This window comes from Oncorhynchus tshawytscha, linkage group LG09 (genome assembly GCF_018296145.1).
Source record: "Oncorhynchus tshawytscha isolate Ot180627B linkage group LG09, Otsh_v2.0, whole genome shotgun sequence".
In the NCBI taxonomy this organism is placed as follows: Eukaryota; Metazoa; Chordata; class Actinopteri; order Salmoniformes; family Salmonidae; genus Oncorhynchus; species Oncorhynchus tshawytscha.
In genome coordinates, this window is record NC_056437.1 from 76,852,701 (window position 1) to 76,876,485 (window position 23,785).

General features: G+C 42.2%; 2 protein-coding genes and 1 long non-coding RNA gene across 5 annotated transcripts in view; 2 read left to right on the forward strand and 1 right to left on the reverse strand.

Annotated features, from left to right (window-relative positions):
- On the forward strand, nucleotides 1-6,392 carry mpg (N-methylpurine DNA glycosylase). The gene is made up of 3 exons (XM_024433243.2): nucleotides 1-579; nucleotides 5,043-5,247; nucleotides 5,600-6,392. Exons 1-3 carry the CDS (start codon nucleotides 349-351, stop codon nucleotides 5,977-5,979), a joined length of 816 nt encoding a protein of 271 aa, XP_024289011.1. The 5' UTR covers nucleotides 1-348; the 3' UTR covers nucleotides 5,980-6,392.
- Nucleotides 4,998-20,072, reverse strand: LOC112258716 (GATOR complex protein NPRL3). 3 transcript variants are annotated; one of them, XR_002954772.2, is made up of 15 exons: nucleotides 19,536-20,072; nucleotides 19,366-19,435; nucleotides 17,563-17,601; nucleotides 16,544-16,676; nucleotides 13,516-13,590; nucleotides 11,833-11,986; nucleotides 11,485-11,566; nucleotides 11,252-11,389; nucleotides 10,317-10,473; nucleotides 9,483-9,589; nucleotides 8,937-9,066; nucleotides 8,340-8,532; nucleotides 7,901-8,093; nucleotides 6,872-7,363; nucleotides 4,998-5,936 (listed from the first exon to the last, which is right to left on the reverse strand). XR_002954772.2 is itself a non-coding variant. In XM_024433239.2 (14 exons), exons 1-14 carry the CDS (start codon nucleotides 19,732-19,734, stop codon nucleotides 7,198-7,200), a joined length of 1,836 nt encoding a protein of 611 aa, XP_024289007.1. In that variant the 5' UTR covers nucleotides 19,735-20,072; the 3' UTR covers nucleotides 6,631-7,197. The 3 variants fall into 3 exon arrangements, 2 of the variants coding, with proteins under 2 accessions (XP_024289007.1, XP_024289010.1); XM_024433239.2 differs by lacking the exon at nucleotides 4,998-5,936 and having other exon boundaries at nucleotides 6,631-7,363; XM_024433242.2 differs by lacking the exons at nucleotides 4,998-5,936; nucleotides 17,563-17,601 and having other exon boundaries at nucleotides 6,631-7,363.
- Nucleotides 18,674-23,785, forward strand: part of LOC112258718 — an 11,057-nt gene continuing 5,945 nt past the window's right edge. Inside the window, exon 1 of the long non-coding RNA XR_002954773.2 lies at nucleotides 18,674-19,052. This is a non-coding gene — a long non-coding RNA (uncharacterized LOC112258718). The remainder of the gene's footprint in view (nucleotides 19,053-23,785) is intronic.

The window sequence follows — 23,785 nt, forward strand, 5'->3', positions numbered from 1 at the left end:
CCCACTTAGTTCTCAACGCAGCAGAAGTCCCAGCATCCCAAGCGATACAGCTAGCAAGCCAAACCGGCTTTTGACAAATATTTCCTATAACAAATCATTTGTGGGTGCAAAACCAATTTCAGATTAATACATAGGAAACGGACGTTATTGATGTTGCATACTGAATAGGTCTGTATGTTCTGGCTAACATAAATGTGCCTCAACAACCCTAAATCGTTGCAACAAAACAAAAATACTAACTTAGCTAGCTAATGTTTTCAGCCTTAGTTCACAGACGAACACGTTAGTTATAAGTTTCTCTGGCCAGGTAGCTATTTTACTCGATTACAAGCTCGGGTACATCAAGCAATGTCAGGACGAAAGAGGACGCAAATACCCGTACCTGAGTCCGAGGACCAAGTAAAAAAGGGCGTGTCACTGAGACAGGTGAGGTCTACCGTCCATGACCATGAGAGCGGTGATGTTAAACCAGGGACAGTGAAGAGTCAGTACTTCTTCAAGGAGGGGAACCCTCAAAGGCTTGGAGAAGAGTTCTTCAACCAGCCCTGTATAAGTTTGGCTAAAGCATTCCTGGGCAAGGTACGTTCCCTAGAATCAAACATCATTGTAACCCAAACCGCTGTTGAATAACCCTTGATCATATATAGATTATAACACAGTAGCTAGGCCTATGACTAGGGCAGCCCTCGTGATGGGAAGGGGGCTCTTTGTGGACTAATGTCTACCCCTGATATAGCTACAGATTGTTACACCAGATAATGTGATTTAACTTTTTTTTAAACTTGTAATAGACAAGATGGTAGAGTACATATTGTTGGATTACTTCATGGAACACAAATGGAAAAACAAAAATGATTATCTGGTGTAACAATCTGTAGTCACCTCTAAGGATTATTGTTGCAACTAAGAGTTGGAAATGTCATCTATTTTAATCCTGAACAGAAACACTGTGCTTGCATTCAAACGACCAGCAAATTTCAAAGCCAGGAAGTGCTTGGTATGCAGAGTTACTATTAATAATCATAGCCATGACTCCTTTGCACTTTGCTTCTTTTTAAGCCCTCCAGTGGCTGAATCCTGTGCATGTTTGTGTTTAATTAAGCTAAGTCTGGACCAGTTTACAGGAAGGCTGTAATAAAAAGTATGAAAGCCATTATCATGTGGCAAGGCTTCCGGGCTGGTTGTTAATTGTCAGAGAAGCTTGGTTCCCCCCGGTGTGATCATGCATTCCACCAGCCTTCCAGCACACACTGCCTCAGAACACTGTGTGGTTTGTGAACAGTCCTTTGCTCAATGCTGAAATAATTGCTCTCCTCAATGGTGACTTCTTTCAATGGCACTGAAAGAAACCCTCTGACTCTGAGTAGTTGGTGCTGACTGAGATCCAAACAACTGATGGGAGAGGACTTATCTTGTAGAGAAATATTGTTTTCCTTCTCACATTAACCTCATTTTATACTACTTTGTCCCCCCCCCAGCAACACCTATACTAAATGCCTTCTCAATGAAGTCTCATGGCCTCTGTTGATTTTGTATTTATTATGGATCCCCATAAGCTGCTGCCAAAGCAGCAGCTACTCTTCCTGGGGTCCAGCAAAATGAAGGCAGTTTATACAATTTTAAAACATTGCAATACATTCACAGATTTTACAACACGCTGTGCATCCTCAGGCCCCTACTCCACCACTACCACATATCTACAGTACTAAATCCATGTGTACAGTGGGGCAAAAAAGTATTTAGTCAGCCACCAATTGTGCAAGTTCTCCCACTTAAAAAGATGAGAGAGGCCTGTAATTTTCATCATAGGTACACTTCAACTATGAGACAAAATGAGAAAAAAAAATCCAGAAAATCACATTGTAGGATTTTTAATGAATTTATTTGCAAATTATGGTGGAAAATAAGTATTTGGTCATAACAAAGGTTTATCTCAATACTTTGTTATATACCCTTTGTTGGCAATGACAGAGGTCAAACGTTTTCTGTAAGTCTTCACAAGGTTTTCACACACTGTTGCTGGTATTTTGGCCCATTCCTCCATGCAGATCTCCTCTAGAGCAGTGATGTTTTGGGGCTGTTGCTGGGCAACACAGATTTTCAACTCCCTCCAAAGATTTTCTATGGGGTTGAGATCTGGAGACTGGCTAGGCCACTCCAGGACCTTGAAATGCTTCTTACGAAGCCACCCCTTCGTTGCCCGGGCGGTGTGTTTGGGATCATTGTCATGCTGAAAGACCCAGCCACGTTTCATCTTCAATGCCCTTGCTGATGGAAGGTGGTTTTCACTCAAAATCTCACGATACATGGCCCCATTCATTCTTTCCTTTACACGGATCAGTCGTCCTGGTCCCTTTGCAGAAAAACAGCCCCAAAGAATGATGTTTCCACCACCATGCTTCACAGTAGGTATGGTGTTCTTTGGATGCAACTCAGCATTCTTTGTCCTCCAAACACGACGAGTTGAGTTTTTACCAAAAAGTTACATTTTGGTTTCATCTGACCATATGACATTCTCCCAATCTTCTTCTGGATCATCCAAATGCTCTCTAGCAAACTTCAGACGGGCCTGGACATGTACTGGCTTAAGCAGGGGGACACGTCTAGCACTGCAGGATTTGAGTCCCTGGCGGTGTAGTGTGTTACTGATGTAGGCTTTGTTACTTTGGTCCCAGCTCTCTGCAGGTCATTCACTAGGTCCCCCCGTGTGGTTCTCGGATTTTTGCTCACCGTTCTTGTGATCATTTTGACCCCACGGGGTGAGATCTTGCGTGGAGCCCCTGATCGAGGGAGATTATCAGTGGTCTTGTATGTCTTCCATTTCCTAATAATTGCTCCCACAGTTGATTTCTTCAAACCAAGCTGCTTACCTATTGCAGATTCAGTCTTCCCAGCCTGGTGCAGGTCTACAATTTTGTTTCTGGTGTCCTTTGACAGCTCTTTGGTCTTGGCCATAGTGGAGTTTGGAGTGTGACTGTTTGAGGTTGTGGACGGGTGTTTTTTATACTGATAACAAGTTCAAACAGGTACCATTAATACAGGTAACGAGTGGAGGACAGAGGAGCCTCTTAAAGAAGTTGTTACAGGTCTGTGAGAGCCAGAAATCTTGCTTGTTTGTAGGTGACCAAATACTTATATTCCACCATAATTTGCAAATTAATTAATAAAAAATCCTACAATGTGATTTTCTGGATTTTATTTTCTCATTTTGTCTGTCATAATTGAAGTGTACCTATGATGAAAATTACAGGCCTCTCTCATCTTTTTAAGTGGGAGGACTTGCACAATTGGTGGCTGACTAAATATTTTTTTGCCCCACTGTATGTATAGTGTGTATGTTATTTTGTGTGTATGCATGTGTCTGTGCCAATGTTTGTGTTGCTTCACAGTCCCGCTGTTTCATAAGGTTTTTTTAAAATCTGTTTTTAAAATTGAATTGTACTGCTTGCGTCAGTTACTTGATGTGGAATAGAGTTCCATGTAGTCATGGCTCTATGTAGTACTCTGTGCCTCCAATAGTCTGTTCTGGACTTGGGGACTGTGAAGAGACCTCTTGTGGCATGTCTTGTGGGGTATGCATGGGTGTCCGAGCTATGTGCCAGTAGTTTAGACAGACAGTTCGGTGCATTCAACATGTCAATACCTCTCATAAATAAAAGTAGTGATGAAGTCAATCTTTCAGCCAGGAGAGATTGACATGCATATTATTAATATTAGCTCTCTGTGTACATCCAAGGGCCAGCTGTGCTGTCCTGTTCTGAGCCAATTTAATTTTTGTGGCACCTGACCACTCGACTGAACAGTAGTCAAGGTGCGACAAAACTAGGGCCTGTAGGACCTGCCTTATTGTGTTAAGTAGGCAGAGCATCGCTTTATTATAGACAGACTTCTCCCCATCTTAGCTACTACTGCATCAATATATTTTCACTATGGTATTTTACAATCTAGTTTTACTCCAAGCAGTTTAGTCATCAACTTGCTCAATTTACACATTATTTATGACAATGTTTAGGGTTTAGTGGGTGTTTTGTTCCAAATACAATGCTTTTAGTTTTAGAAATATTTAGGGCTAACTTATTCCTTGCCACCCACTCTGAAACTAACTGCAGCTCTTTGTTGAGTGTTGCAGTCATTTCAGTCGCTGTAGTAGCTGACGTGTATAGTGTTGAGTTATCCGCATACATATAGACACTCTGGCTTTACTCAGTCAGTGGCATGTTGTTATTAAAAATTCCTGATTCTAACTGGACTATATTTGATAGGCTTCCATTAAGATAAGTAACTCTTTATCCACATTATAGCAGGGGGTGTAAAGCCATAACACATACGCTTTTCCAGCAGCAGACTATGATCGATAATGTCAAAAGCTGCACTAAAGTCTAACAAGACAGCCCCCACAATCATTTTATCAATTTCTCTCAGCCAATCATCAGTCATTTGTGTAGGTGCTGGGCTTGTTGAGTGTCCATCCCTATAAGCATGCTGAAATTCTGTTTACTGTAAAATACCATTTTTTCCCAGAACTTTACTTAGGGTTGGTAACAGGCTGATTGATCGGCTATTTGAGCCAGTAAAGGGGGCTTTACTATTCTTGGGTAGCAGAATGACTTTAGCTTCCCTCCAGGCCTGAGGGCACACACTCTCTAGTAGGTTTAAATTGAAGATGTGGCAAATAGGAGTGGCAATATCATCTGCTATTATCATCAGTCATTTTCCATCTAGATTGGCAGACCCTGGTGGCTTGTCATTGTTAATAGGCAATCATTTTTTCACTTCTTGAGTTGATGAGTTGAATGACCTAGATAAACATGGTGGGAAAATGTGTGCTGTTTCTGTGTTCCTGTAACAACATTGGAGTCCAGCTAGCGGTTGCACAGCCATTGGCACACATACACCATCAGCAGGGCTTATTGTGACCCTACAAATGTAGTCTAGTTCTCTTCAGAGACAACAATAGATCAAGTTCCTACTGAAGACATACCCACTGAGGACACACATGAAGGAAAGTCTTTATTTAGGCCATCCCTTGTTTGTGCTGCAAGGTATTGGTGCGTCGGAGTGCGGATGGCACTGAGCTGAGAGGGAGGGTGGTGGAGACTGAGGCCTACCTGGGAGGAGAGGACAAGGCCTCTCACTCTGCTGGGGGAAAATGCACTGAGAGGAACACAGCGATGTTTATGAAACCCAGCACCATCTATGTGTACCCCATCTACGGCATCTACCTCTGTATGAATGTTTCCAGTCAAGGTAAGACCATACAACAAAACAGTACAACAGCCAGGCTTACCCTGAAGGCAGTGGAACAAACCACCAGTAATAAACCAAACTGCCATTAAAACCACATGTAGTAAAGTTCAGTGTGTTGGCCTCATCTGTAGGAAAATCACCTCATTAGAGACTAAGTAGTGTTGTATCTCCCAGGCTCCCCCATGTTACTTTCATTAGGCCATAGTTCTCTCTTTTTTTCAACTGTTTCTCATTATTGAAGACATATTATATGTTGCACCATGTTATTATCCATTCATTCACACTGGAGAAAGGGCAAAGGAAGGAGACAGTATGGCTCCGCTCTATCATGCCCTGTGTTTGTTCTCTCTAGGGGAGGGTGCTGCCGTGCTTCTGCGGGCTCTGGAGCCTCTACATGGCCTGCCTCTGATGAGGCAGCTGCGGACAGCCAGGCGGAGAGAGGGGGCCCGGCCCCTGAAGGACAAGGAGCTATGCAATGGTCCCTCAAAGCTGTGCCAGGCCCTGGACATACCACGCTGCTTCGACCGGAGAGACCTAGCCTCAGAGCCAGAGGTGTGGCTGGAGGGGGACCTCCAGATAGGACCGCAAGAGCCAGGCCTCAGGGAGGTGGTCTCAGCAAGCCGGATCGGCATTGACTCTCATGGGGAATGGGCCACCAAACCCCTGCGCTTCTATCTGCGTGGTCACCACTGTGTGAGTGTAGTGGACAAACAGGCAGAGACAGAGAGTTGAAATTGGGAATATTTTTGGAATTGTATCAAACCATGATGAGTACATAATGTTTTTTTCTTAACTATAACCAGCTTTTTACAGACAATGCTAGAGCAAGTGAAAACATGTCAGCTATGAGCTATTTCAGTAATTTGGTCTAGCTATAGGCAAATCATTGCAAAAGACCCAAAGCCAAAATGTTTGCTCCGAGGGGAATCCAGACTCAATACATACACATTGTTGCACAAACACAAATCCCACAGATATGGAATATGCCATGTTTGTATGCTACAAATGATTAAACTACATTCCAAACATCTGTAAAATATTTGATCTAGCCTCCCCTCCCTGCTATCAAAGCAACTAGAATTTCCATTCCAGTCATTCTCAATCTTCCACCTGTTTTTTAATAAAAGTCCTTGCTTGAAAAGTTATTTTGTAATCATTGATTTCACAGATGTTTGGAACGTCGTGCTCCTTCTCTCAAAGCAGAAACAGCATGTCTGATGTTTGGCATCTTTTCATTCTTTCCCTCCCACTGAGACCCCTGGGGGAGGCAGCCTTGCCTGCAGCCTGGAATGAGCATTGGGGTTGTTTTCCTACATTGTGTTTGTTGGAGATGATTTATCACTTTTGGGAATCCTCCAAATGGAAAGGCTCAAGTGGAGTACAGTGTTTAAACTGCCCAATTTATAGGTGTCACTAAAGCTCTTCACACACTGTTATTCAATCATGTAGTATTGAAAACAAGGCATTGAACGTAAAACATCTAAGAGACAAAGGGACAAATTAAATCATCTAAAAGCTACATCCATTTACTCACATTCCCCCAAGCAGAGCAGACACAGTTATGCTTTTTTAAATCAGTATATTTTTCTGGTGCATTGATAGATGAGTACAGTATATTAGTTACCTCAAATTGCAATATTATCCAGTTGGCTGAAAGCAGCAAGCACCATAATAAGGCCTTTGTACAGCAGCAGTCTGTATCATTCTGTCCGTCTGGTATTTCAGAAAGGGTCCTTCATCTCATGACAGACCTCTCTACTCCAGAGGAGAGTGGAAGAGGGAGATGACAGACCTCTACTCCAGAGGAGAGTGGAAGAGGGAGATGACAGACCTCTACTCCAGAGGAGACTGGAAGAGGGAGATGACAGACCTCTACTCCAGAGGAGAGTGGAAGAGGGAGATGACAGACCTCTACTCCAGAGGAGAGTGGAAGAGGGAGATGACAGACCTCTACTCCAGAGGAGACTGGAAGAGGGAGATGACAGGATCCTCATGGTTGGTGACCACCAGAACACTTCTGAATTTGTCAAAGAGGGTCTTCAGCTGAGAGCGCCTCATGTTTTCATTATACATGATCTCCTCCAGGTGATGGTGTCCTCGGAAGTAGTGCAGCAGCCTGGAAGGAACATCACACAAGAGGCAGAGAAATTAGACTAAAGCAAATTCTCCACCAAATCATTAGCTGAGTAAATCTAGCATGAAGCAGCACTTGTTAGAGCCAGTAATCACATTAGTGCATCCTGCACACTATGCAGTCACGCTATTGATTCACTGCTTAGGGTTTTGGCGTTTTCCTTCAAGCTTTTTCTCACTTTTGCAACTCAACAATTGCTACACAACCGAAAAATAACATTCTCTTTCCCATATATTGTTACATGACGACAGGATGAGAAAAATATTTTTTCAAAATTTTGTTCAATTTTTTAAACAAAAATCCTTTCATTCTCCACAAGACCAAGCTGACAGATGTATGTTTGTTCTGAAAATATACGAGTCACAAGAGCCTCCAGCCCAGGTCCTTCAAAACGACCCATCCCACCTGTCATACTGGCTGTTACACAATAGAGGGCGCCATTACGCCACTGTCCACAGCCACTGAAATACAGTAGCCCACCTTGGTGCCAACTAGTAAAGGGCAGGGGACATACTTTACCTGGCAAACATGCGCAGGTCTTCAGGGCTCTGTGCAGCCGGGATGTTGAGGATGACCTGGCGCTCGTGCTCTGTCAGGCTGGCCAGTAACGTCTCCGTCATCCTCCTGTTTAGTGGAGAGTCTCCACCAGGAAGCAGTTCTGCACTGGAGTTATCCATACTGGGACTGGTCAGGGTCATGTCATCACTGCTGGCTACAGAGAGAGAGAGTGAGGGGTGGAGAGAATGAGTGAGACAGACATTGATTGAGGAGGAGGAATGACAGACAGGGGTTGATGATTAGCTGACTAGTGGCACAACTGTAGCAGGTAACCCTTTTGAACAGGTTAACCAGGTACGGTAGTATATTAAAACATACTCTATCATAAGAATAGAGCGTACTTCATCAACACTTCACCCCCAGAGTGCAAGACAGCTGGTTGAAGGGGCAGTTCACATACTTGGGGATCCGAAGCTGAGTGCGCTGGGCGTGCTGAGGCTGCGGCCCCCCACCCGGGCCACCAGAGGGAGCTCCTCGTCCCGCAGCAGACCTGACTCCTCCTCACTAGGGGGCACCAGCAGACACACATAGGTATGGAGCTGGATCAGCAGGCGCCGCTGGAGCATCCACACCACCATCTGGATCAGCTGGGCCTGGCCAGAGGTGGAGGGGAAAGGAGAAGGGACAAACTGGATCAGAGACACCACACAAAGAAAATAACTGAACACGTGGAACTGGAAGAAGTGTCACCCTGTAACTGGGCACATCTGTTTCAGACAGACAGGTTCCAACCTGGCCCAAAATAGAACCAAGAAATAGCTGTGTGTTCTGGTCCTGTTCCCATGAAAAATAAATGTTGAGAAGGATGGAGTTGATGTGATGTCTTTTATTATTTATCATCTTCGCTTAGAGAGCTCGGCCAAACCAGGATGGGTCTGGGAGAGAGCCCAGACGCTCTTTCTGCTTCAGACATCAGCATTTCTGATTATATGCTGAGTAGCTTTCTGGAAGCTATCTTTTAATCAAAACGAGCGTGTGTATTTCCTAATAGACCTACCTCCTGCACAGAAGCATCCAGTGGGTTCCTAAACTCAGACAGTGAGAGGGGCAGGGAGAACTTGGCCAGCATGGAAGGCAGGTCATGACCTGGGAACTGCTGGCCAAACGCCTCAGCCAATGGAGAGTACCTATGCAAGAAGAAGGAGATGGTGATTTCTTACTTCTTCATATTGTGCCCGGTACAAATGTTCAAGCAGGAGAGAATCCTTTCAGTCTACAGTACAAAATACAGACGGACACAGTGGCCCAAAGGAAATCTAATTCAGTCAACAAAAATAATGAGTTAACATTATATGACATCACATTTTGTTATAGATTCACCATCCAATCATTAGGTCATAAGCCAATCATAATTCAACATTAGCGCCCCGATGCTCATGATGAGTTTATTATGTTGGTATAAAATGGATGTACAGATTACAGTGTCTGGTTCATTAGTTTAGCCACCTCTCAATACACACCCTGTTAATGAGGCATGGAAGGAATGAGAGAAGGAGAGAAAGGGAGCACGAGGCTGTTCAAACACTCACACACAGATACTCACAGGCTGATGTTGGCGTGTGGGGACAGCATGTAGACATTGTTCTCACACAGAGGGTACACTATGATGGCTTTTCCCCAGTACACCAGGTGAGCAGCAATCTGGAAGATCTGCACACACAACAAACAGAAGCAAACATGTAACTGTGAAAATGCATTATTGGGCATGGACAGAACATGTCTATTGAAATGAAATATTACTGAAGAGAAAGAAGATTCCTAATTTACTCCACTAGATGGCAGTATGAGAACAGCAACATGACACCAACGCCATGGTGTGACATTGAGGACAGTTTGTAATGACTTGCTATTCTTTTTTATTGACAATTCTTTATACTGCAGCATGTTAGTTTTCAGCAACTTACAATGAAATATAGTCCCCTGTTGAAAATTGGGCTGATGTCAAATAAACCTGGCTACAAATTTAGGGTATTTACTATTTAGGGTATTTCAATTGCTTTCAAATACATTTGGAAGTAAGTATTTATATTTCATTTTTAAAGACAAGCAGTTGAATATTGGAACGTATTTGGAAATACACTTTGGAAAGTATTTAAAAATACTAAAATACACTGAATCAAATACACTCCTATGCATTTAACCCAGGCATTTGAAAATAATATTTGAAATTAGTATTTGAAAATGCTTTCAAATAATAGTAGGCTATTTATAGGAAATTATTTTAAATACATTTACATACTTCTAATAAGTATTTTATTCAGCCACATTATTTGAAAATACTCAAATACACAGAAAACAAGTACTAAAATAATAAAATCAAATACCCATGTATTTGAATTTGAGGCTGGTGTCACTGATACAAGGTGCTCATACAAACCTGTAACAGGTTCAGGTCTGCATCCTGTGCCAGCTGCTGCAGGTTCTTTACTGCAGAGCAGGTCTTAATGAGGCGCACCAGAGCAGGAGAGCAGTCCAAAGGCAGCTGGGCCAGCAGAGCCTTCTCACTGTCCAGCAACAGCAGAGCGTGATACGGCCTGGGGGACAACAACACATACATTTAACACAGAGCCCATGTTAATGACTAATTATCACTAGTTACATTCTATATAGTCCATGAAGTGTATGGAAATACACTTAGTGCCCCTTCATTGGGGGTGGCAGGTAGCCTAGTGGTTAGAGCGTTGGATTTGTAACTGAAAGGTTGCAAGATCGAATCTCCGAGCTGACAAGTTACAAATCTGTCGTTCTGCCCCTGAACAGGCAGTTAACCCACTGTTCCTTGGCCATTGAAAATAAGAATTTGTTCTTAACTGACTTGCCTAGTTAAATAAAGGTAAATTAAATTGCTAGAAATGTGCTCATTTTTTTCTTGGAAAATACTCATAATATATAGCTATTATTGTAGCTTATATTTAAGTTTCAATGTATGTTTTACTAAGGGAAAATTGGACTTGTAGTATTTTGAGATGAAGACGCTGTAACATTGCTCTGACTAAACATAAGCATGTGAAAGGCAGAAGAAGTAAATAAAGAATGCCATTAGGTGGCGCTGTGGCCTACAGGAAATTATTGGTGGAGCTGCTCACCAGATGCAGTTAATTGTTCCACATAAAGAAGCAGGCCACAAGAGCTAACTGTTACCACAAAGACTTCTCTCTCTATAAAATTACTGTAAAACGTTCCATAATACAATCAGATCAACCTAATGTCCACATACAATGAAATCCTACAAAGTTCTGCCGTCAGTTACAACTTGTAACACACACGTCACAAACAGTGTTCAGTAGCTCACAAACTCACACGCATACACACCTTATGGCCTTGAGGCTACGCTCCAGAGCCTCTGGGGGTACGTGGTTGCCCCCTACCCGGTGGATCTTGTGAGGTAAACAGAAGCTCACCTCCAGCCAGTTGTTGATATGGAGCCTCACCACCCCTGTTGTACACAGGCTAGAAACACAACACAGACTCTATTATTACACCTGCACTGTAAGAACAAAGAAACTATCCACAAATACATCATTTTGTAGGGTGTTTTTACAAACCTGTCATATGCCTCCTTCAAGTCCCTGGCAAGCTTGCATTTAGGAAGGATTTGTCTGAACGGTGACTGAGGGCTGCCATCAGCTAAGAACGAAAACACAGAAAATCAAGTCACATACATTGACCTCTCCATGACATTGTAAATCCATGTCACATGAAGACTTTGACAGACACCTCTCATTCCCATCTTCTTTGGAACAATATGGAGAGGAAAATATATGCATTGTTCTGTAAAATGCTATCAGAGTAAAGTGGGTACTTCATGGTATATGGTACTTAATGGAGGGTACTTTTTGGTACTAGACTCAAGCACTGAGTGGTGTGTTTTGGGTATGTAGCATGTGACTCACTCTCGGTCATGTTGGTGACCTCGTCCTGCACGGCCAGCATCAGCTTGGCCTCTCTGGTGAGGTACTGGCAGCGGCGCTCCTCGTGCTGCAGGGCGATGGCGATGCGCCGGGACAAGTTGTGCATGCAGCTGATGACTGACGGGTCGGCGTTGGCCTGTAAGGGGCGCAGGGACAGAGAGACGGCATGAGACACTGGTGCAAAGCAACTGGAACACTGGCCACACTTCAACACTTGGTTAAAGGGATACTTCGAGATTGTGGCAATTAAGGCTCTTTATCTAACTCCCCATAGTCAGATGAACTCGTCGATATCATTTTTATGTCTCTGCGTCCAGTATGAAGGAAGGAAAAGGTCGTGTCGTGAGCCAATTCTTACTAGCGTTAGGACTGGAAGTGTATAGACTTCCAGTCATTGCGCTAACACTGGGTAGCAACTTCCTTCAAACTGCACGCAGAGACATAAAAATGGTATCCACGAGTTCATCAGACTCTGGGGAGGTAGATAACGGGCCTAAATTGACAAAATATCCCTTTAATTTTTTACTACTAAAATGTACATTATTATTAGTTTGTAGATGATTATAAATCTGTAATAGTTATAACACCTTGGTTGAAATTGTGAGCATCTACTAAATGATTACATTGTAATTGTAACAAATAGGGAATCTATGGTCCGTAAGTCAGTAACCCAAGATATCGGTTTGTTTACATCACTAGATCTCAGTATTAGCAGCATTGCTGACTGCAAAACATGTTGACTTTAAAATATTGTAATCTCTAACTTCAAAACAGCAATATTAGCAGCATAATCCATTTAGAGGTTCAATAATAACCATTTTATTTTATTATTGACTGGTAAAATGACCCTCGTTCCAAACTGCTCATTTAGAAAAAAATTGCATACTATACAAAAATAATATCAGATATTTTATCAATACATGCATGTCAAATTGTATTTTTGCAGTTAAATCATTTTGGGTGAACCCGAGATTGAGTGACATTACTGGCACTCAATTACAAAAAAATGAATCAATGAATCAATAATGTATTTAAACAAATTACTCATATTTCAAAATAAAAACCAAACAAGTCAAAAGGGCAGGACATCATTTTCTGCATTCTCATGTTAGGTGCAGAGCCATAGAAAATGCCAGTGAGTGACAGGCTGGGTGGGTTGCTGGGCAGATATGAGGTTAGAACATGACTGTGCACATTCCGCCCAGTCTCAGCTGTGCAGGGCTAGGCAGCCTCCAGTGAATCAGCAGTCTGCCAGGCTGAGTCATGCCCAGGGGACGGTCGTGCCATGCCTGGTAGAGTGATTAAACAGAGCCCAATGCTCCCACCCAGCTCTCACCCTTCTTTCCACCACAGATAGACCCCATGCTGGAATGTTATCACCCCGAGAGACCCATCCCTTTCTGAGAAAGCACTCTCCCTGACCTGGCCTCACCCACCCAAATTACCAGCTGATTTATTTAATTTATTTAGAGAAAATGTATTTATCACCAATGAATGTGGTGTTTGTTTGTAAAATAAGCACATAATGTGGAAAACATTTAGCTAATCCAAACCTGAATATTAGCACTTATTCATCAAATTAAGAGGAATATTATTGACATGACAATAATTATATTCAAGAGGAAAGAGAAAGCTATTTATGGAAAATAAAAATTACGTTCTTACTCTCAGAGCAAACACAACACTGAACAGGATCATGGTGGGCATCTCCCTCTTAGGTGAGGGGTCTGTCTTGGACACCTGGACAGAAAGAAATAAGATAATAAATATAATAGATGTTCTAAAATCACTCTGACTATGATCAATGGCTTTGCACACCACTATTTAAATCATAATAAATTTAAATCATAATAATTGCTATTGTATGTATTGAAATGTATAAAACAACACAGTGAAAACATTCATGTTAGTCCTGTGACAAAGTTATAGAATAAACAGCTGTAAATGTCTCCTTTTATTCATGCCTTTTATGAAAAGGGCCATTTTGTAAGGATACTAACATACAGCTCAGGCTCGGTTTTTAGGGGATCACACTGATGAGAAATTGCCATTTGGATACAATCAACAGCATACAAATCACATGGATTAAATAAGTCTTTATGGAAAGCAAATTATTCACTGCACCAGTTGAGTAATTTGTTATCAGGTTCATCATGACACTAATTTCAACCCTCCAATAGACTACATGTAGTCCAGTGAATGGAATAGTACCTATCATCAACCTACTTAGGTTAGATACGTTTTAGTTACGCTACAAACCATTTCAATATTTGCCTAGAATTTCACTCCAAATGATTTCTCCACCCCTTATATTCAACCATTCGATCTTACTTCGGTAAATTGTCAAATAATTATTGTGAAACACTGAGATGTAAGGCACTTCTTCCACTAGATGGAGCGAGGGACCTGAATTCACAGTCTCAGAGTGAAATTAGAAGTCAAAGGAGAATTGCTGTTTCAGATTGAGGGGAGAAGAACTGCCCTCTCTCATTGAAGCCACGAAGTTCAAAGCCGACCGCAGTACTGCAGAATTTTTTTGCAGAAAATAGTGATTGGGAAAATGTAGTGATTGGAAAAATGTCAATCTTCATGGTCAATCTTCGTGTAAATAAATGAAAATATTCTAAGACAAGCATGGTACCAATAATTGCTTCTATTACACCAGATGTATGTCCTTGAACTGATTATTTTAAAAACAAAAGGTTGCTGGTTCCAATCCCCGAGCCAACTAGGTAAAAAATCTATCAATGTGCCTTTGAGCAAGGCACTTAACCCGATGCAATCTCAACCACACTGCCCTAACCCATCTGGACAAGAGGAATACCTATGTGAGAATGCTGTTCATTGACTACAGCTCAGCATTTAACACCATAGTACCCTCCAAACTCGTCATCAAGCTCGAGACCCTGGGTCTCGACCCCACCCTGTGCAACTGGGTACTGGACTTCCTGACGGGCCGCCCCCAGGTGGTGAGGGTAGGTAACAACATCTCCACCCCGCTGATCCTCAACACTGGGGCCCCACAAGGGTGCGTTCTGAGCGTTCTGAGCCCTCTCCTGTACTCCCTGTTCACCCACGACTGCGTGGCCACGCACGCCTCCAACTCAATCATCAAGTTTGCGGACGACACAACAGTGGTAGGCTTGATTACCAACAACGACGAGACAGCCTACAGGGAGGAGGTGAGGGCCCTCGGAGTGTGGTGTCAGGAAAATAACCTCACACTCAACGTCAACAAAACTAAGGAGATGATTGTGGACTTCAGGAAACAGCAGAGGGAACACCCCCCTATCCACATCGATGGAACAGTAGTGGAGAGGGTAGTAAGTTAAGTTCCTCGGCGTACACATCACAGACAAACTGAATTGGTCCACCCACACAGACAGCATCGTGAAGAAGGCGCAGCAGCGCCTCTTCAACCTCAGGAGGCTGAAGAAATTTGGCTTGTCACCAAAAGCACTCACAAACTTCTACAGATGCACAATCGAGAGCATCCTGTCGGACTGTATCACCGCCTGGTACGGCAACTGCTCCGCCCACAACCGTAAGGCTCTCCAGAAGGTAGTGAGGTCTGCACAACGCATCACCGGGGGCAAACTACCTGCCCTCCAGGTACCACCCGATGTCACAGGAAGGCCATTAAAGATCATCAAGGACAACAACCACCCGAGCCACTGCCTGTTCACCCTGCTATCATCCAGAAGGCGAGGTCAGTACAGGTGCATCAAAGCTGGGACCGAGAGACTGAAAAACAGCTTCTATCTCAAGGCCATCATGTTAAACAGCCACCACTAACATTGAGTGGCTGCTGCCAACATACTGACTCAACTCCAGCCACTTTAATAATGGGAATTGATGTAAAATATCACTAGCCACTTTAAACAATGCTACTTAATATAATGTTTACATACCCTACATTATTCATCTCATATGTCTACGTATATACTGTACTCTATATCATCTACTGCATCTTTATGTAATACATGTATCACTAGCCACTTTAAACTATGCCACTTTGTTTACATCCTCATCTCATATGTATATACTGTACTCGATACCATCTACTGCATCTTGCCTATGCCGTTCTGTACCATCACTCATTCATATATCTTTATGTACATATTCTTTATCCCTTTACACTTGTGTGTATAAGGTAGTAGTTTTGGAATTGTTAGTTAGATTACTCGTTGGTTATTACTGCATTGTCAGAACTAGAAGCACAAGCATTTCGCTACACTCGCATTAACATCTGCTAACCATGTGTATGTGACAAATTAAATTTGATTTGATTTGATTTGATTTATTTAGCTGCTCCTGTAAATCGCTCTGCAGAAGAGCATCTACTGAATGACTAATGGAAGCCTGCAGTACCCTGGTAGGCCTTCAACTTGATATAATCATTGAGAGGGGGCAGCACGGAGCTAGCCTGCAACGTCACTTTCTGGAGTAGCTCAAACTGCGCATGTTATGTATCCATGAGACACCATATTAACCAACTTCCTTGGCTTCAAATGTGCTATTGAGTCTTCACAAAGGGATGAATTGTGTCACGTGACTGATGGCTTTGTCCATCCATTCATATACAGTCATTGTTCAGATCTCATGGTACTGCTGGACTGACTGACAGAGAATCTCTGCGGGTGAATGTGTAATTATGCTCAGGCCATCACAAATTCACAAAAAAGTATCTTACCTGAATGGTGTGAGGATGCTGGAGGAGGGTGGGGTGCCCAACGAAACGCACATTGTCTATCTTCAGCTCAAACTTCTTCCCACACATATCAGACTTGGTGGCCAAGATAGTGGCGAGGATAATGTCAGAGAACCTTATTGGAGAAAGAGGAGAAAAAGACCTAAGTAAACCAGCTGAGAGTAGAGCAGGAAGGGAGGAGAGCAACAAGATATCTGAGAAAGTGCCAATTATATCTAATTCGGTTTTATTGTCTTTGTTTTATTATTTAGTCCATCAACCTATAATGGTAGCCATAGTGTGACTATGGATAGGAGGGTTAGGTTAATCACATGGATCAGCCTGCAACCTGATTGATGGATCACAGTTTGAAAGGAGCTGGTGTAAATAGTACTTGGAGAGGAGAGACGACAGTGAATAAGCCCCCTCTGGCAGAGAAGGTGAGGGCTTTGTAAAAGGGAGGTGACAGACTCATGCTGGTTTACATAGCTCATGCTGCAAGCTGGCCCCATCATCAAATACAAATTATATCATCATTATCAGGAGCTATTATTCCACCAGAAAACCCGAAAAGGGACAGATTCTAATCCAATCTTAATCATGACTATGTTTTTTGTTCTGAGAAATACGTTATTATGGCTCTGCTTGGTTTAGCCATGTAGAAGAAGTCTATGTATCTATTCAGAATTGATTTCCCAACAATCAAATATCATCAGATGAAGTGGATTCCAACGCTGAATGAACTGAAGAATCTACGTTGCTGGTTTTGGAGCAATCATTTAACAAGGCTTAATTGAAATGCAGGATTTACCAAGATAGACCAGTGAATCATTCCATCTGTAATAATTCAACAGGAATTGCAGAGATTAAGGTTGGCGTAGGTATATATATATGTACACACACAGGATATATATATATATATATATATATATATATGCAAGACAAAACAGGAAGGAAGGAGTGAATAAAGACAAGGGTGTTGTAAACAAAAGAAAGGTGGTTTTAGAATGACTTGGTCTTACCCTGCTACCAACTGTTCATCAGTTAACGGAGTTTGTTCTCTGAAATGGGAGTAGGGCCAGAAAAAAAAGAAAACGCAAACAAAAGGAAAAAAATGCAGCAGACAATTGGACAGAATGCATAACAGAAGGACATCACAAACAAAAGCTAAACAAGATTACCACTTAAGAGTGACTTGAATAAATATTTAAAAAGCAAATTGATCTCAGTTTTGTACCAAAGACTTGATTACAGAAAATGTTGTAACGCTTCACGATGCATTGCTCTTGTCCTGGAGTACAAATGCTATAATTAACCCAGTAACAATGTTATGAACATGTTATTACAAAGTAATTTAACATTTGCTTTGTAATTACATAGTAGTTAACATTAGTTTTTTTCGTTAGTGGACTCCATTAAAATGCAACAACAAATAAATAACTAATTAACAACAAGTTACTATAGTAATTACCATGTTAATATCATAGATGGGTTGAAATAGGTAAAGAGTAAGCCTAACTTGATGTAAATAGGCCTGTAGCTTTTATTGGGTAACTATCAATTGTAGCCATGTGTATTTTTGTTAAATTCTTGCTTTTAAATTAAATAAGTCACTGAAATCTTTTTTTTTTTTTTTTAAATGCTGTATCTTGTGGCCACTATTTTACATGCCAGTCATTTCTTATTATCTGAATGTCACTTGAAAATTTAAACGCAAACATTTTAAAAGCCCACATGTTAAACAAAAGGCACTGATGTAACAAGGTTAAAAAGCTCATGTAATCTATCCATTTATTTGACACACATATAGAGTGACTTTCATAATCACATATTCCAAACAACAGATAAGGGGTGTATTGCCATGAACCCATGCTGTAATATCACAGACAAATATGCAAGAAGGCACAAATACAACCCTAGCCATCTTGGGTGTACGCCAGCCAATAGGACCCTAGCCAACACACATGCCGCAATTGTTTTAATCAAATGTTGACTAATTTTGTTCTGATATGAACATATCCAAAACTTGACTGCTTAACAAAACGTATGATGAATATGCTGAAGCCTGTCACACTGGTGCAGTTTCACACAGTCCCCTACCCCATTCATAAATGCTAACTACTTTAGCACATATTGATGATAGTATCTTCTGACTAGGGGAGTTTTGTTGAGAGCCCAAACACTTGCTCACTTGCATTAACACTTGCATTAACAAGCATTAAGAAGCATTGCCTGAGGTACTATATTGGAAACATAAGGAATGTATCTTTCATATCAGTGAGAAATACTTTTTATGTTTTATTAAAGTTACTACACACCTTATAGGGTTAGTGTTCCCACACGGCCATATCTCCATGTTACAGAGCTTGTTGATGGAAGACATTTGGCCGCCACCTGTGAAAATTGGCTATCTAGTGTGCTCCGAACACCTGTGTGTAAGATAACTGAGGAGGAAGTGTAGTTCATAAACTGGGGGCACACAAAGTGTATGGATCTGTGTAAAACTACGAAAGTAAGTGTATCTTTTTTTATTTGAAAGATTATTTCTCGCTGACATGAAAGATAGGGGGCATATCAGCATACGTTTCGAAAACCGCTTCGAAAGCGATGATTATTGACGTTTCTAAACCTTAAAACACAGCATCGGAATTGTAGTTTACACCGAGTCAAATGCGGACGAATGCAATGGCTGAAAATCCTACATACGGAGAAGGATTTTCGAAAGCTAACAGTCCCCATTCAAAGGGATGTTGTTTATTTCGCCGTCGTGATATAGGCCTAAACATGGAAACATTATGTAGGTGACATAATATGATGACCAATACCTTGAATCTCCATCTGGGTCTTCAAGAACATCTCCTGTAGTGTTCAATGCATATGGACTTCGCTGTTTTGCTATTGGGCAAAAACATCAGATTAGAAGATTTGTTTACCAAATCTTACATATCACACCACATAGCAAGCTAACGTCACACACACATGACGGACTACTTACTCGTGAGTGATGATGTGCAATCTGAAACCTGTTGAAATGGGTACCTAAAGAGCAATTTGTTCCCTCGGCTACCCGAAGTAACCAAAATTACACTGATAGGGCTTGTCTTTTCACCACATTTGAAGAACCTATTTTCAGACTGTTTATACATAGATTTTCGCTCGCCTTGTAAATCGAATGAAGATGAATGAATGTACATATTTTAACGTCGAGTTAGCAAATTGTTTGACAATTAATATTTAACAATACTGTAGCTAGTCACATGGTTATAAGAAACCTAGTTGCCAGACTTTCCAACAATTTTTAAATATAACTTTAGCTAGCTCCGAGCTAACTAGCTTATGCTAGCTAAGAAATGTTTAGGGTTAACGTTAGCTATCGCAGCACCATTAGCTACATTGATTAACTACTTAACAAAACTCGGTAATATACTGGCGACAATATATTTGAATACTTATATAATTCTGTTAGATGTGTTGTTTCTCTACTCCAGCTCAGCGCTGCCTTCCAATGTTGTGTGTTACACTGATATGTGGTGTAGACCGTAAAAATAGTTCCGCTAGTGGGGTGGGAGATTACAGTGACTATGTGAGATTATCGGTCGATTCTAAAACAAATACCCTGTTGTAGTAAAACTCGCATTTTGCCAGTTAATATCATCACTGTTATTTTTCACAGTCAGTAGCAATGCATCTGTACTGTAGCCTCGTGAGACTAATACAACTGGAAAGCATAGAGCAGGGGTTCTTAAACGTTATCGCCGAGAGACCCAAATAAAACATCAAATCAAATTTTATTGGTTTCATACACATATTTAGCAGATGTTATTGCGGGTGCAGCGAAATGCTTGTGTTCCTTACTCCAACAGTCCATTGGTATCTAACAATTCACAACAATACACAAATCTAAAAAATAATGGAATTAAGAAATATATAAATATTAGGATGAGCAATGTCAGAGTGGCATTGACTGAAATACAGTAGAATAGAATACATTATATACATATGAGATGAGTAAAGCAGTATGTAAACATTATTAAAGTGACTAGTGTTCCATTATTAAAGTGGCCATTGATTCCATGTCTATGTATATAGGATAGAAGCCTCTAAATTGCAGGGTTCAGTAACCGGGTGGTAGCCAGCTAGTGATGGCTATTTAACAGTCTGATGGTCTTGAGATGGAAGCTGTTTTTCAGTCTCTCGGTCCCAGCTTTGGTGCACCTGTTCTGACCTCGCCTTCTGGATGATAGCAGGGGGAACAGGCCCTGGGTCAGGTGGTTAATGTCCTTGATGATCTTTTTGGCCTTCCTGTGACATTGGGTGCAGTAGGTGTCCTGGAGGGCAGGCAGTGTGCCTCCGGTGATGCGTTGGGTAGACTGCACCACCCTCTGGAGAGCCCTGCGGTTGTGGGCGGTGCAGTTGATACAGCCCGACAGTTTGCTCTCAATTGTGCATCTGCAAAAGTATCTGAGGGTATTAGGAGCCAAGTCACATTTCTTCAGCCTGTTGAGGTTGAAGAGGTGCTGTTGCGCCTTCTTCACCCATCTGTCTGTGTGGGAGGACCATTTCAGATTGTCAGTGATGTGTACGCCGAGGAACTTGAAGCTTTCCACATTCTCCACTCCGCAGTGGAGTAATCCCATCGATGTGGATAGGGGCGTGCTTCCTCTGCTGTTTCCTGAAGTCCACAATCAGCTCCTTCGCTTTGTTGACGTTGAGGTTATTTTCCTGGCACCACGCTGCTAGGGCCCTCACCTCCTCCCTTTCGTCATTGTTGGTGATTTGTTGTGTCATCTGCAAACTTGATGATTGAGTTGGAGGCATGTGTGGCCACGCAGTCATGAGTGAACGGGGAGTACAGGAGGGGTCTGAGCACGCACCCTTGTGGTGCCCCTGTGTTGAGGATCAGCAAAGTGGAGGTGTTGTTTCCTACCTTCACCATCTGGAGGCGACCCATCAAGAAGTCCAGCACCAGTTGCACAGGGCAGGGTTCAGACCCAGGGCCCTGAGCTTAATGATGAGCTTGGAGGGTACTATGGTGTTGAGCTATAGTCAATGAACTGACGTAGGCATTCTGACGTAGGCATTCTGACGTAGGCATTCCTCTTGTCCAGATGGGATAGGGCAGTGGCAGTGTGCAGTGCGATGGCAATTGCATCGTCTGTGGATCTTTTGGGCCGGTAAATCAAATCAAATCAAATCAAATTGTATTTGTCACATACACATGGTTAGCAGATGTTAATGCGAGTGTAGCGAAATGCTACAGCAAATTGAAGTGGGTCTAGGGTGTCACGTAAGGTAAGGTAGAGGTCATATGATCCTTATCTAATCTCTCAAAGCACTTCATGTGAGTGCGAATCGGCGATAGTCATTTAGTTCAGTTACCTTTGCCTTCTTGGGTACAGGAACAATGGTGGACATATTGAAGCAAGTGAGGACAGCAGACTGGGATAGGGAGAGATTGAATATGTCCCTAAACACTCCATCCAGCTGGTCTGCGCATGCTCTGAGGACATGTCTAGGGACGTCGTCTGGCCCGGCAGCCTTGCGAGGTGCGAGGGTTAACACGCTTAAATGTCTTACTCACGTTGGCCACTGAGAAGGAGAGCCCACAGTCCTTGGTAGTGGTCTGCGTCGGTGGCACTGTGTTATCCTCAAAGCGGACAAAGAAGGTGTTTACCTTGTCCAGAAGCAGGACGTTGGTGTCCGCAACATGGCTGGTTTTCCCTTTGTAGTCCGTGATTGTCTGTAGACCCTGCCATATACAGTGGGGCAAAAAAGTATTTAGTCAGCCACCAATTGTGCAAGTTCTCCCACTTAAAAAGATGAGAGGCCTGTAATTTTCATCATAGGTACACTTCAACTATGACAGACAAAATGAGGAAAGAAATCCAGAAAATCACATTGTAGGATTTTTAATGAATTTATTTGCAAATTATAGTGGTTAATAAGTTTTTGTCACCTACAAACAAGCAAGATTTCTGGCTCTTACAGACCTGTAACTTCTTCTTTAAAAGGCTCCTCTGTCCTCCACTCGTTACCTGTATTAATGGCACCTGTTTGAACTTGTTATCAGTATAAAAGACACCTGTCCACAACCTCAAACAGTCACACTCCAAACTCCACTATGGCCAAGACCAAAGAGCTGTCAAAGGACACCAGAAACAAAATTGTAGATGTGTACCAGGCTGGGAAGACTGAATCTGCAATAGGTAAGCAGCTTGGTTTGAAGAAATCAACTGTGGGAGCAATTATTAGGAAATGGAAGACATACAAGACCACTGATAATCTCCCTCGATCTGGGGCTCCAAGCAAGATCTCACTCCGTGGGGTCAAAATGATCACAAGAACGGTGAGCAAAAATCCCAGAACCACACGGTGGGGACCTAGTGAATGACCTGCAGAGAGCTGGGACCAAAGTAACAAAGCCTACCATCAGTAACACACTACGCTGCCAGGGACTCAAATCCTGCAGTGCCAGACTTGTCCCCCTGCTTAAGCCAGTACATGTCCAGGCCCGTCTGAAGTTTGCTAGAGAGCATTTGGATGATCCAGAAGAAGATTGGGAGAATGTCATATGGTCAGATGAAACCAAAATGTAACTTTTTGGTAAAAACTCAACTCGTCATGTTTGGCGGACGAAACGTGGCTGGGTCTTTCAGCATGACAATGATCCCAAACACACCAACCGGGCAATGAAGGAGTGGCTTCGTAAGAAGCATTTCAAGGTCCTGGAGTGGCCTAGCCAGTCTCCAGATCTCAACCCCATAGAAAATCTTTGGAGGGAGTTGAAAGTCTGTGTTGCCCAGCAACAGCCCCAAAACATCACTTTACTAGAGGAGATCTGCATGGAGGAATGGGCCAAAATACCAGCAACAGTGTGTGAAAACCTTGTGAAGACTTACAGAAAACGTTTGACCTCTGTCATTGCCAACAAAGGGTATATAACAAAGTATTGAGATAAACTTTTGTTATTGACCAAATACTTATTTTCCACCATAATTTGCAAATAAATTCTTTAAAAATCCTACAATGTGATTTTCTGGAGAAAAAAAATCTAATTTTGTCTGTCATAGTTGAAGTGTACCCATGATGAAAATTACAGGCCTCTCTCATCTTTTTAAGTGGAAGAACTTGCACAATTTTTTACTGACTATATACTTTTTTGACCCACTGTATGTCTCGTGTCTGAGCCGTTGAATTTCGACTCCACTTTGTCTCTATACTGATGTTTTGCCTGTTTAATTGCGT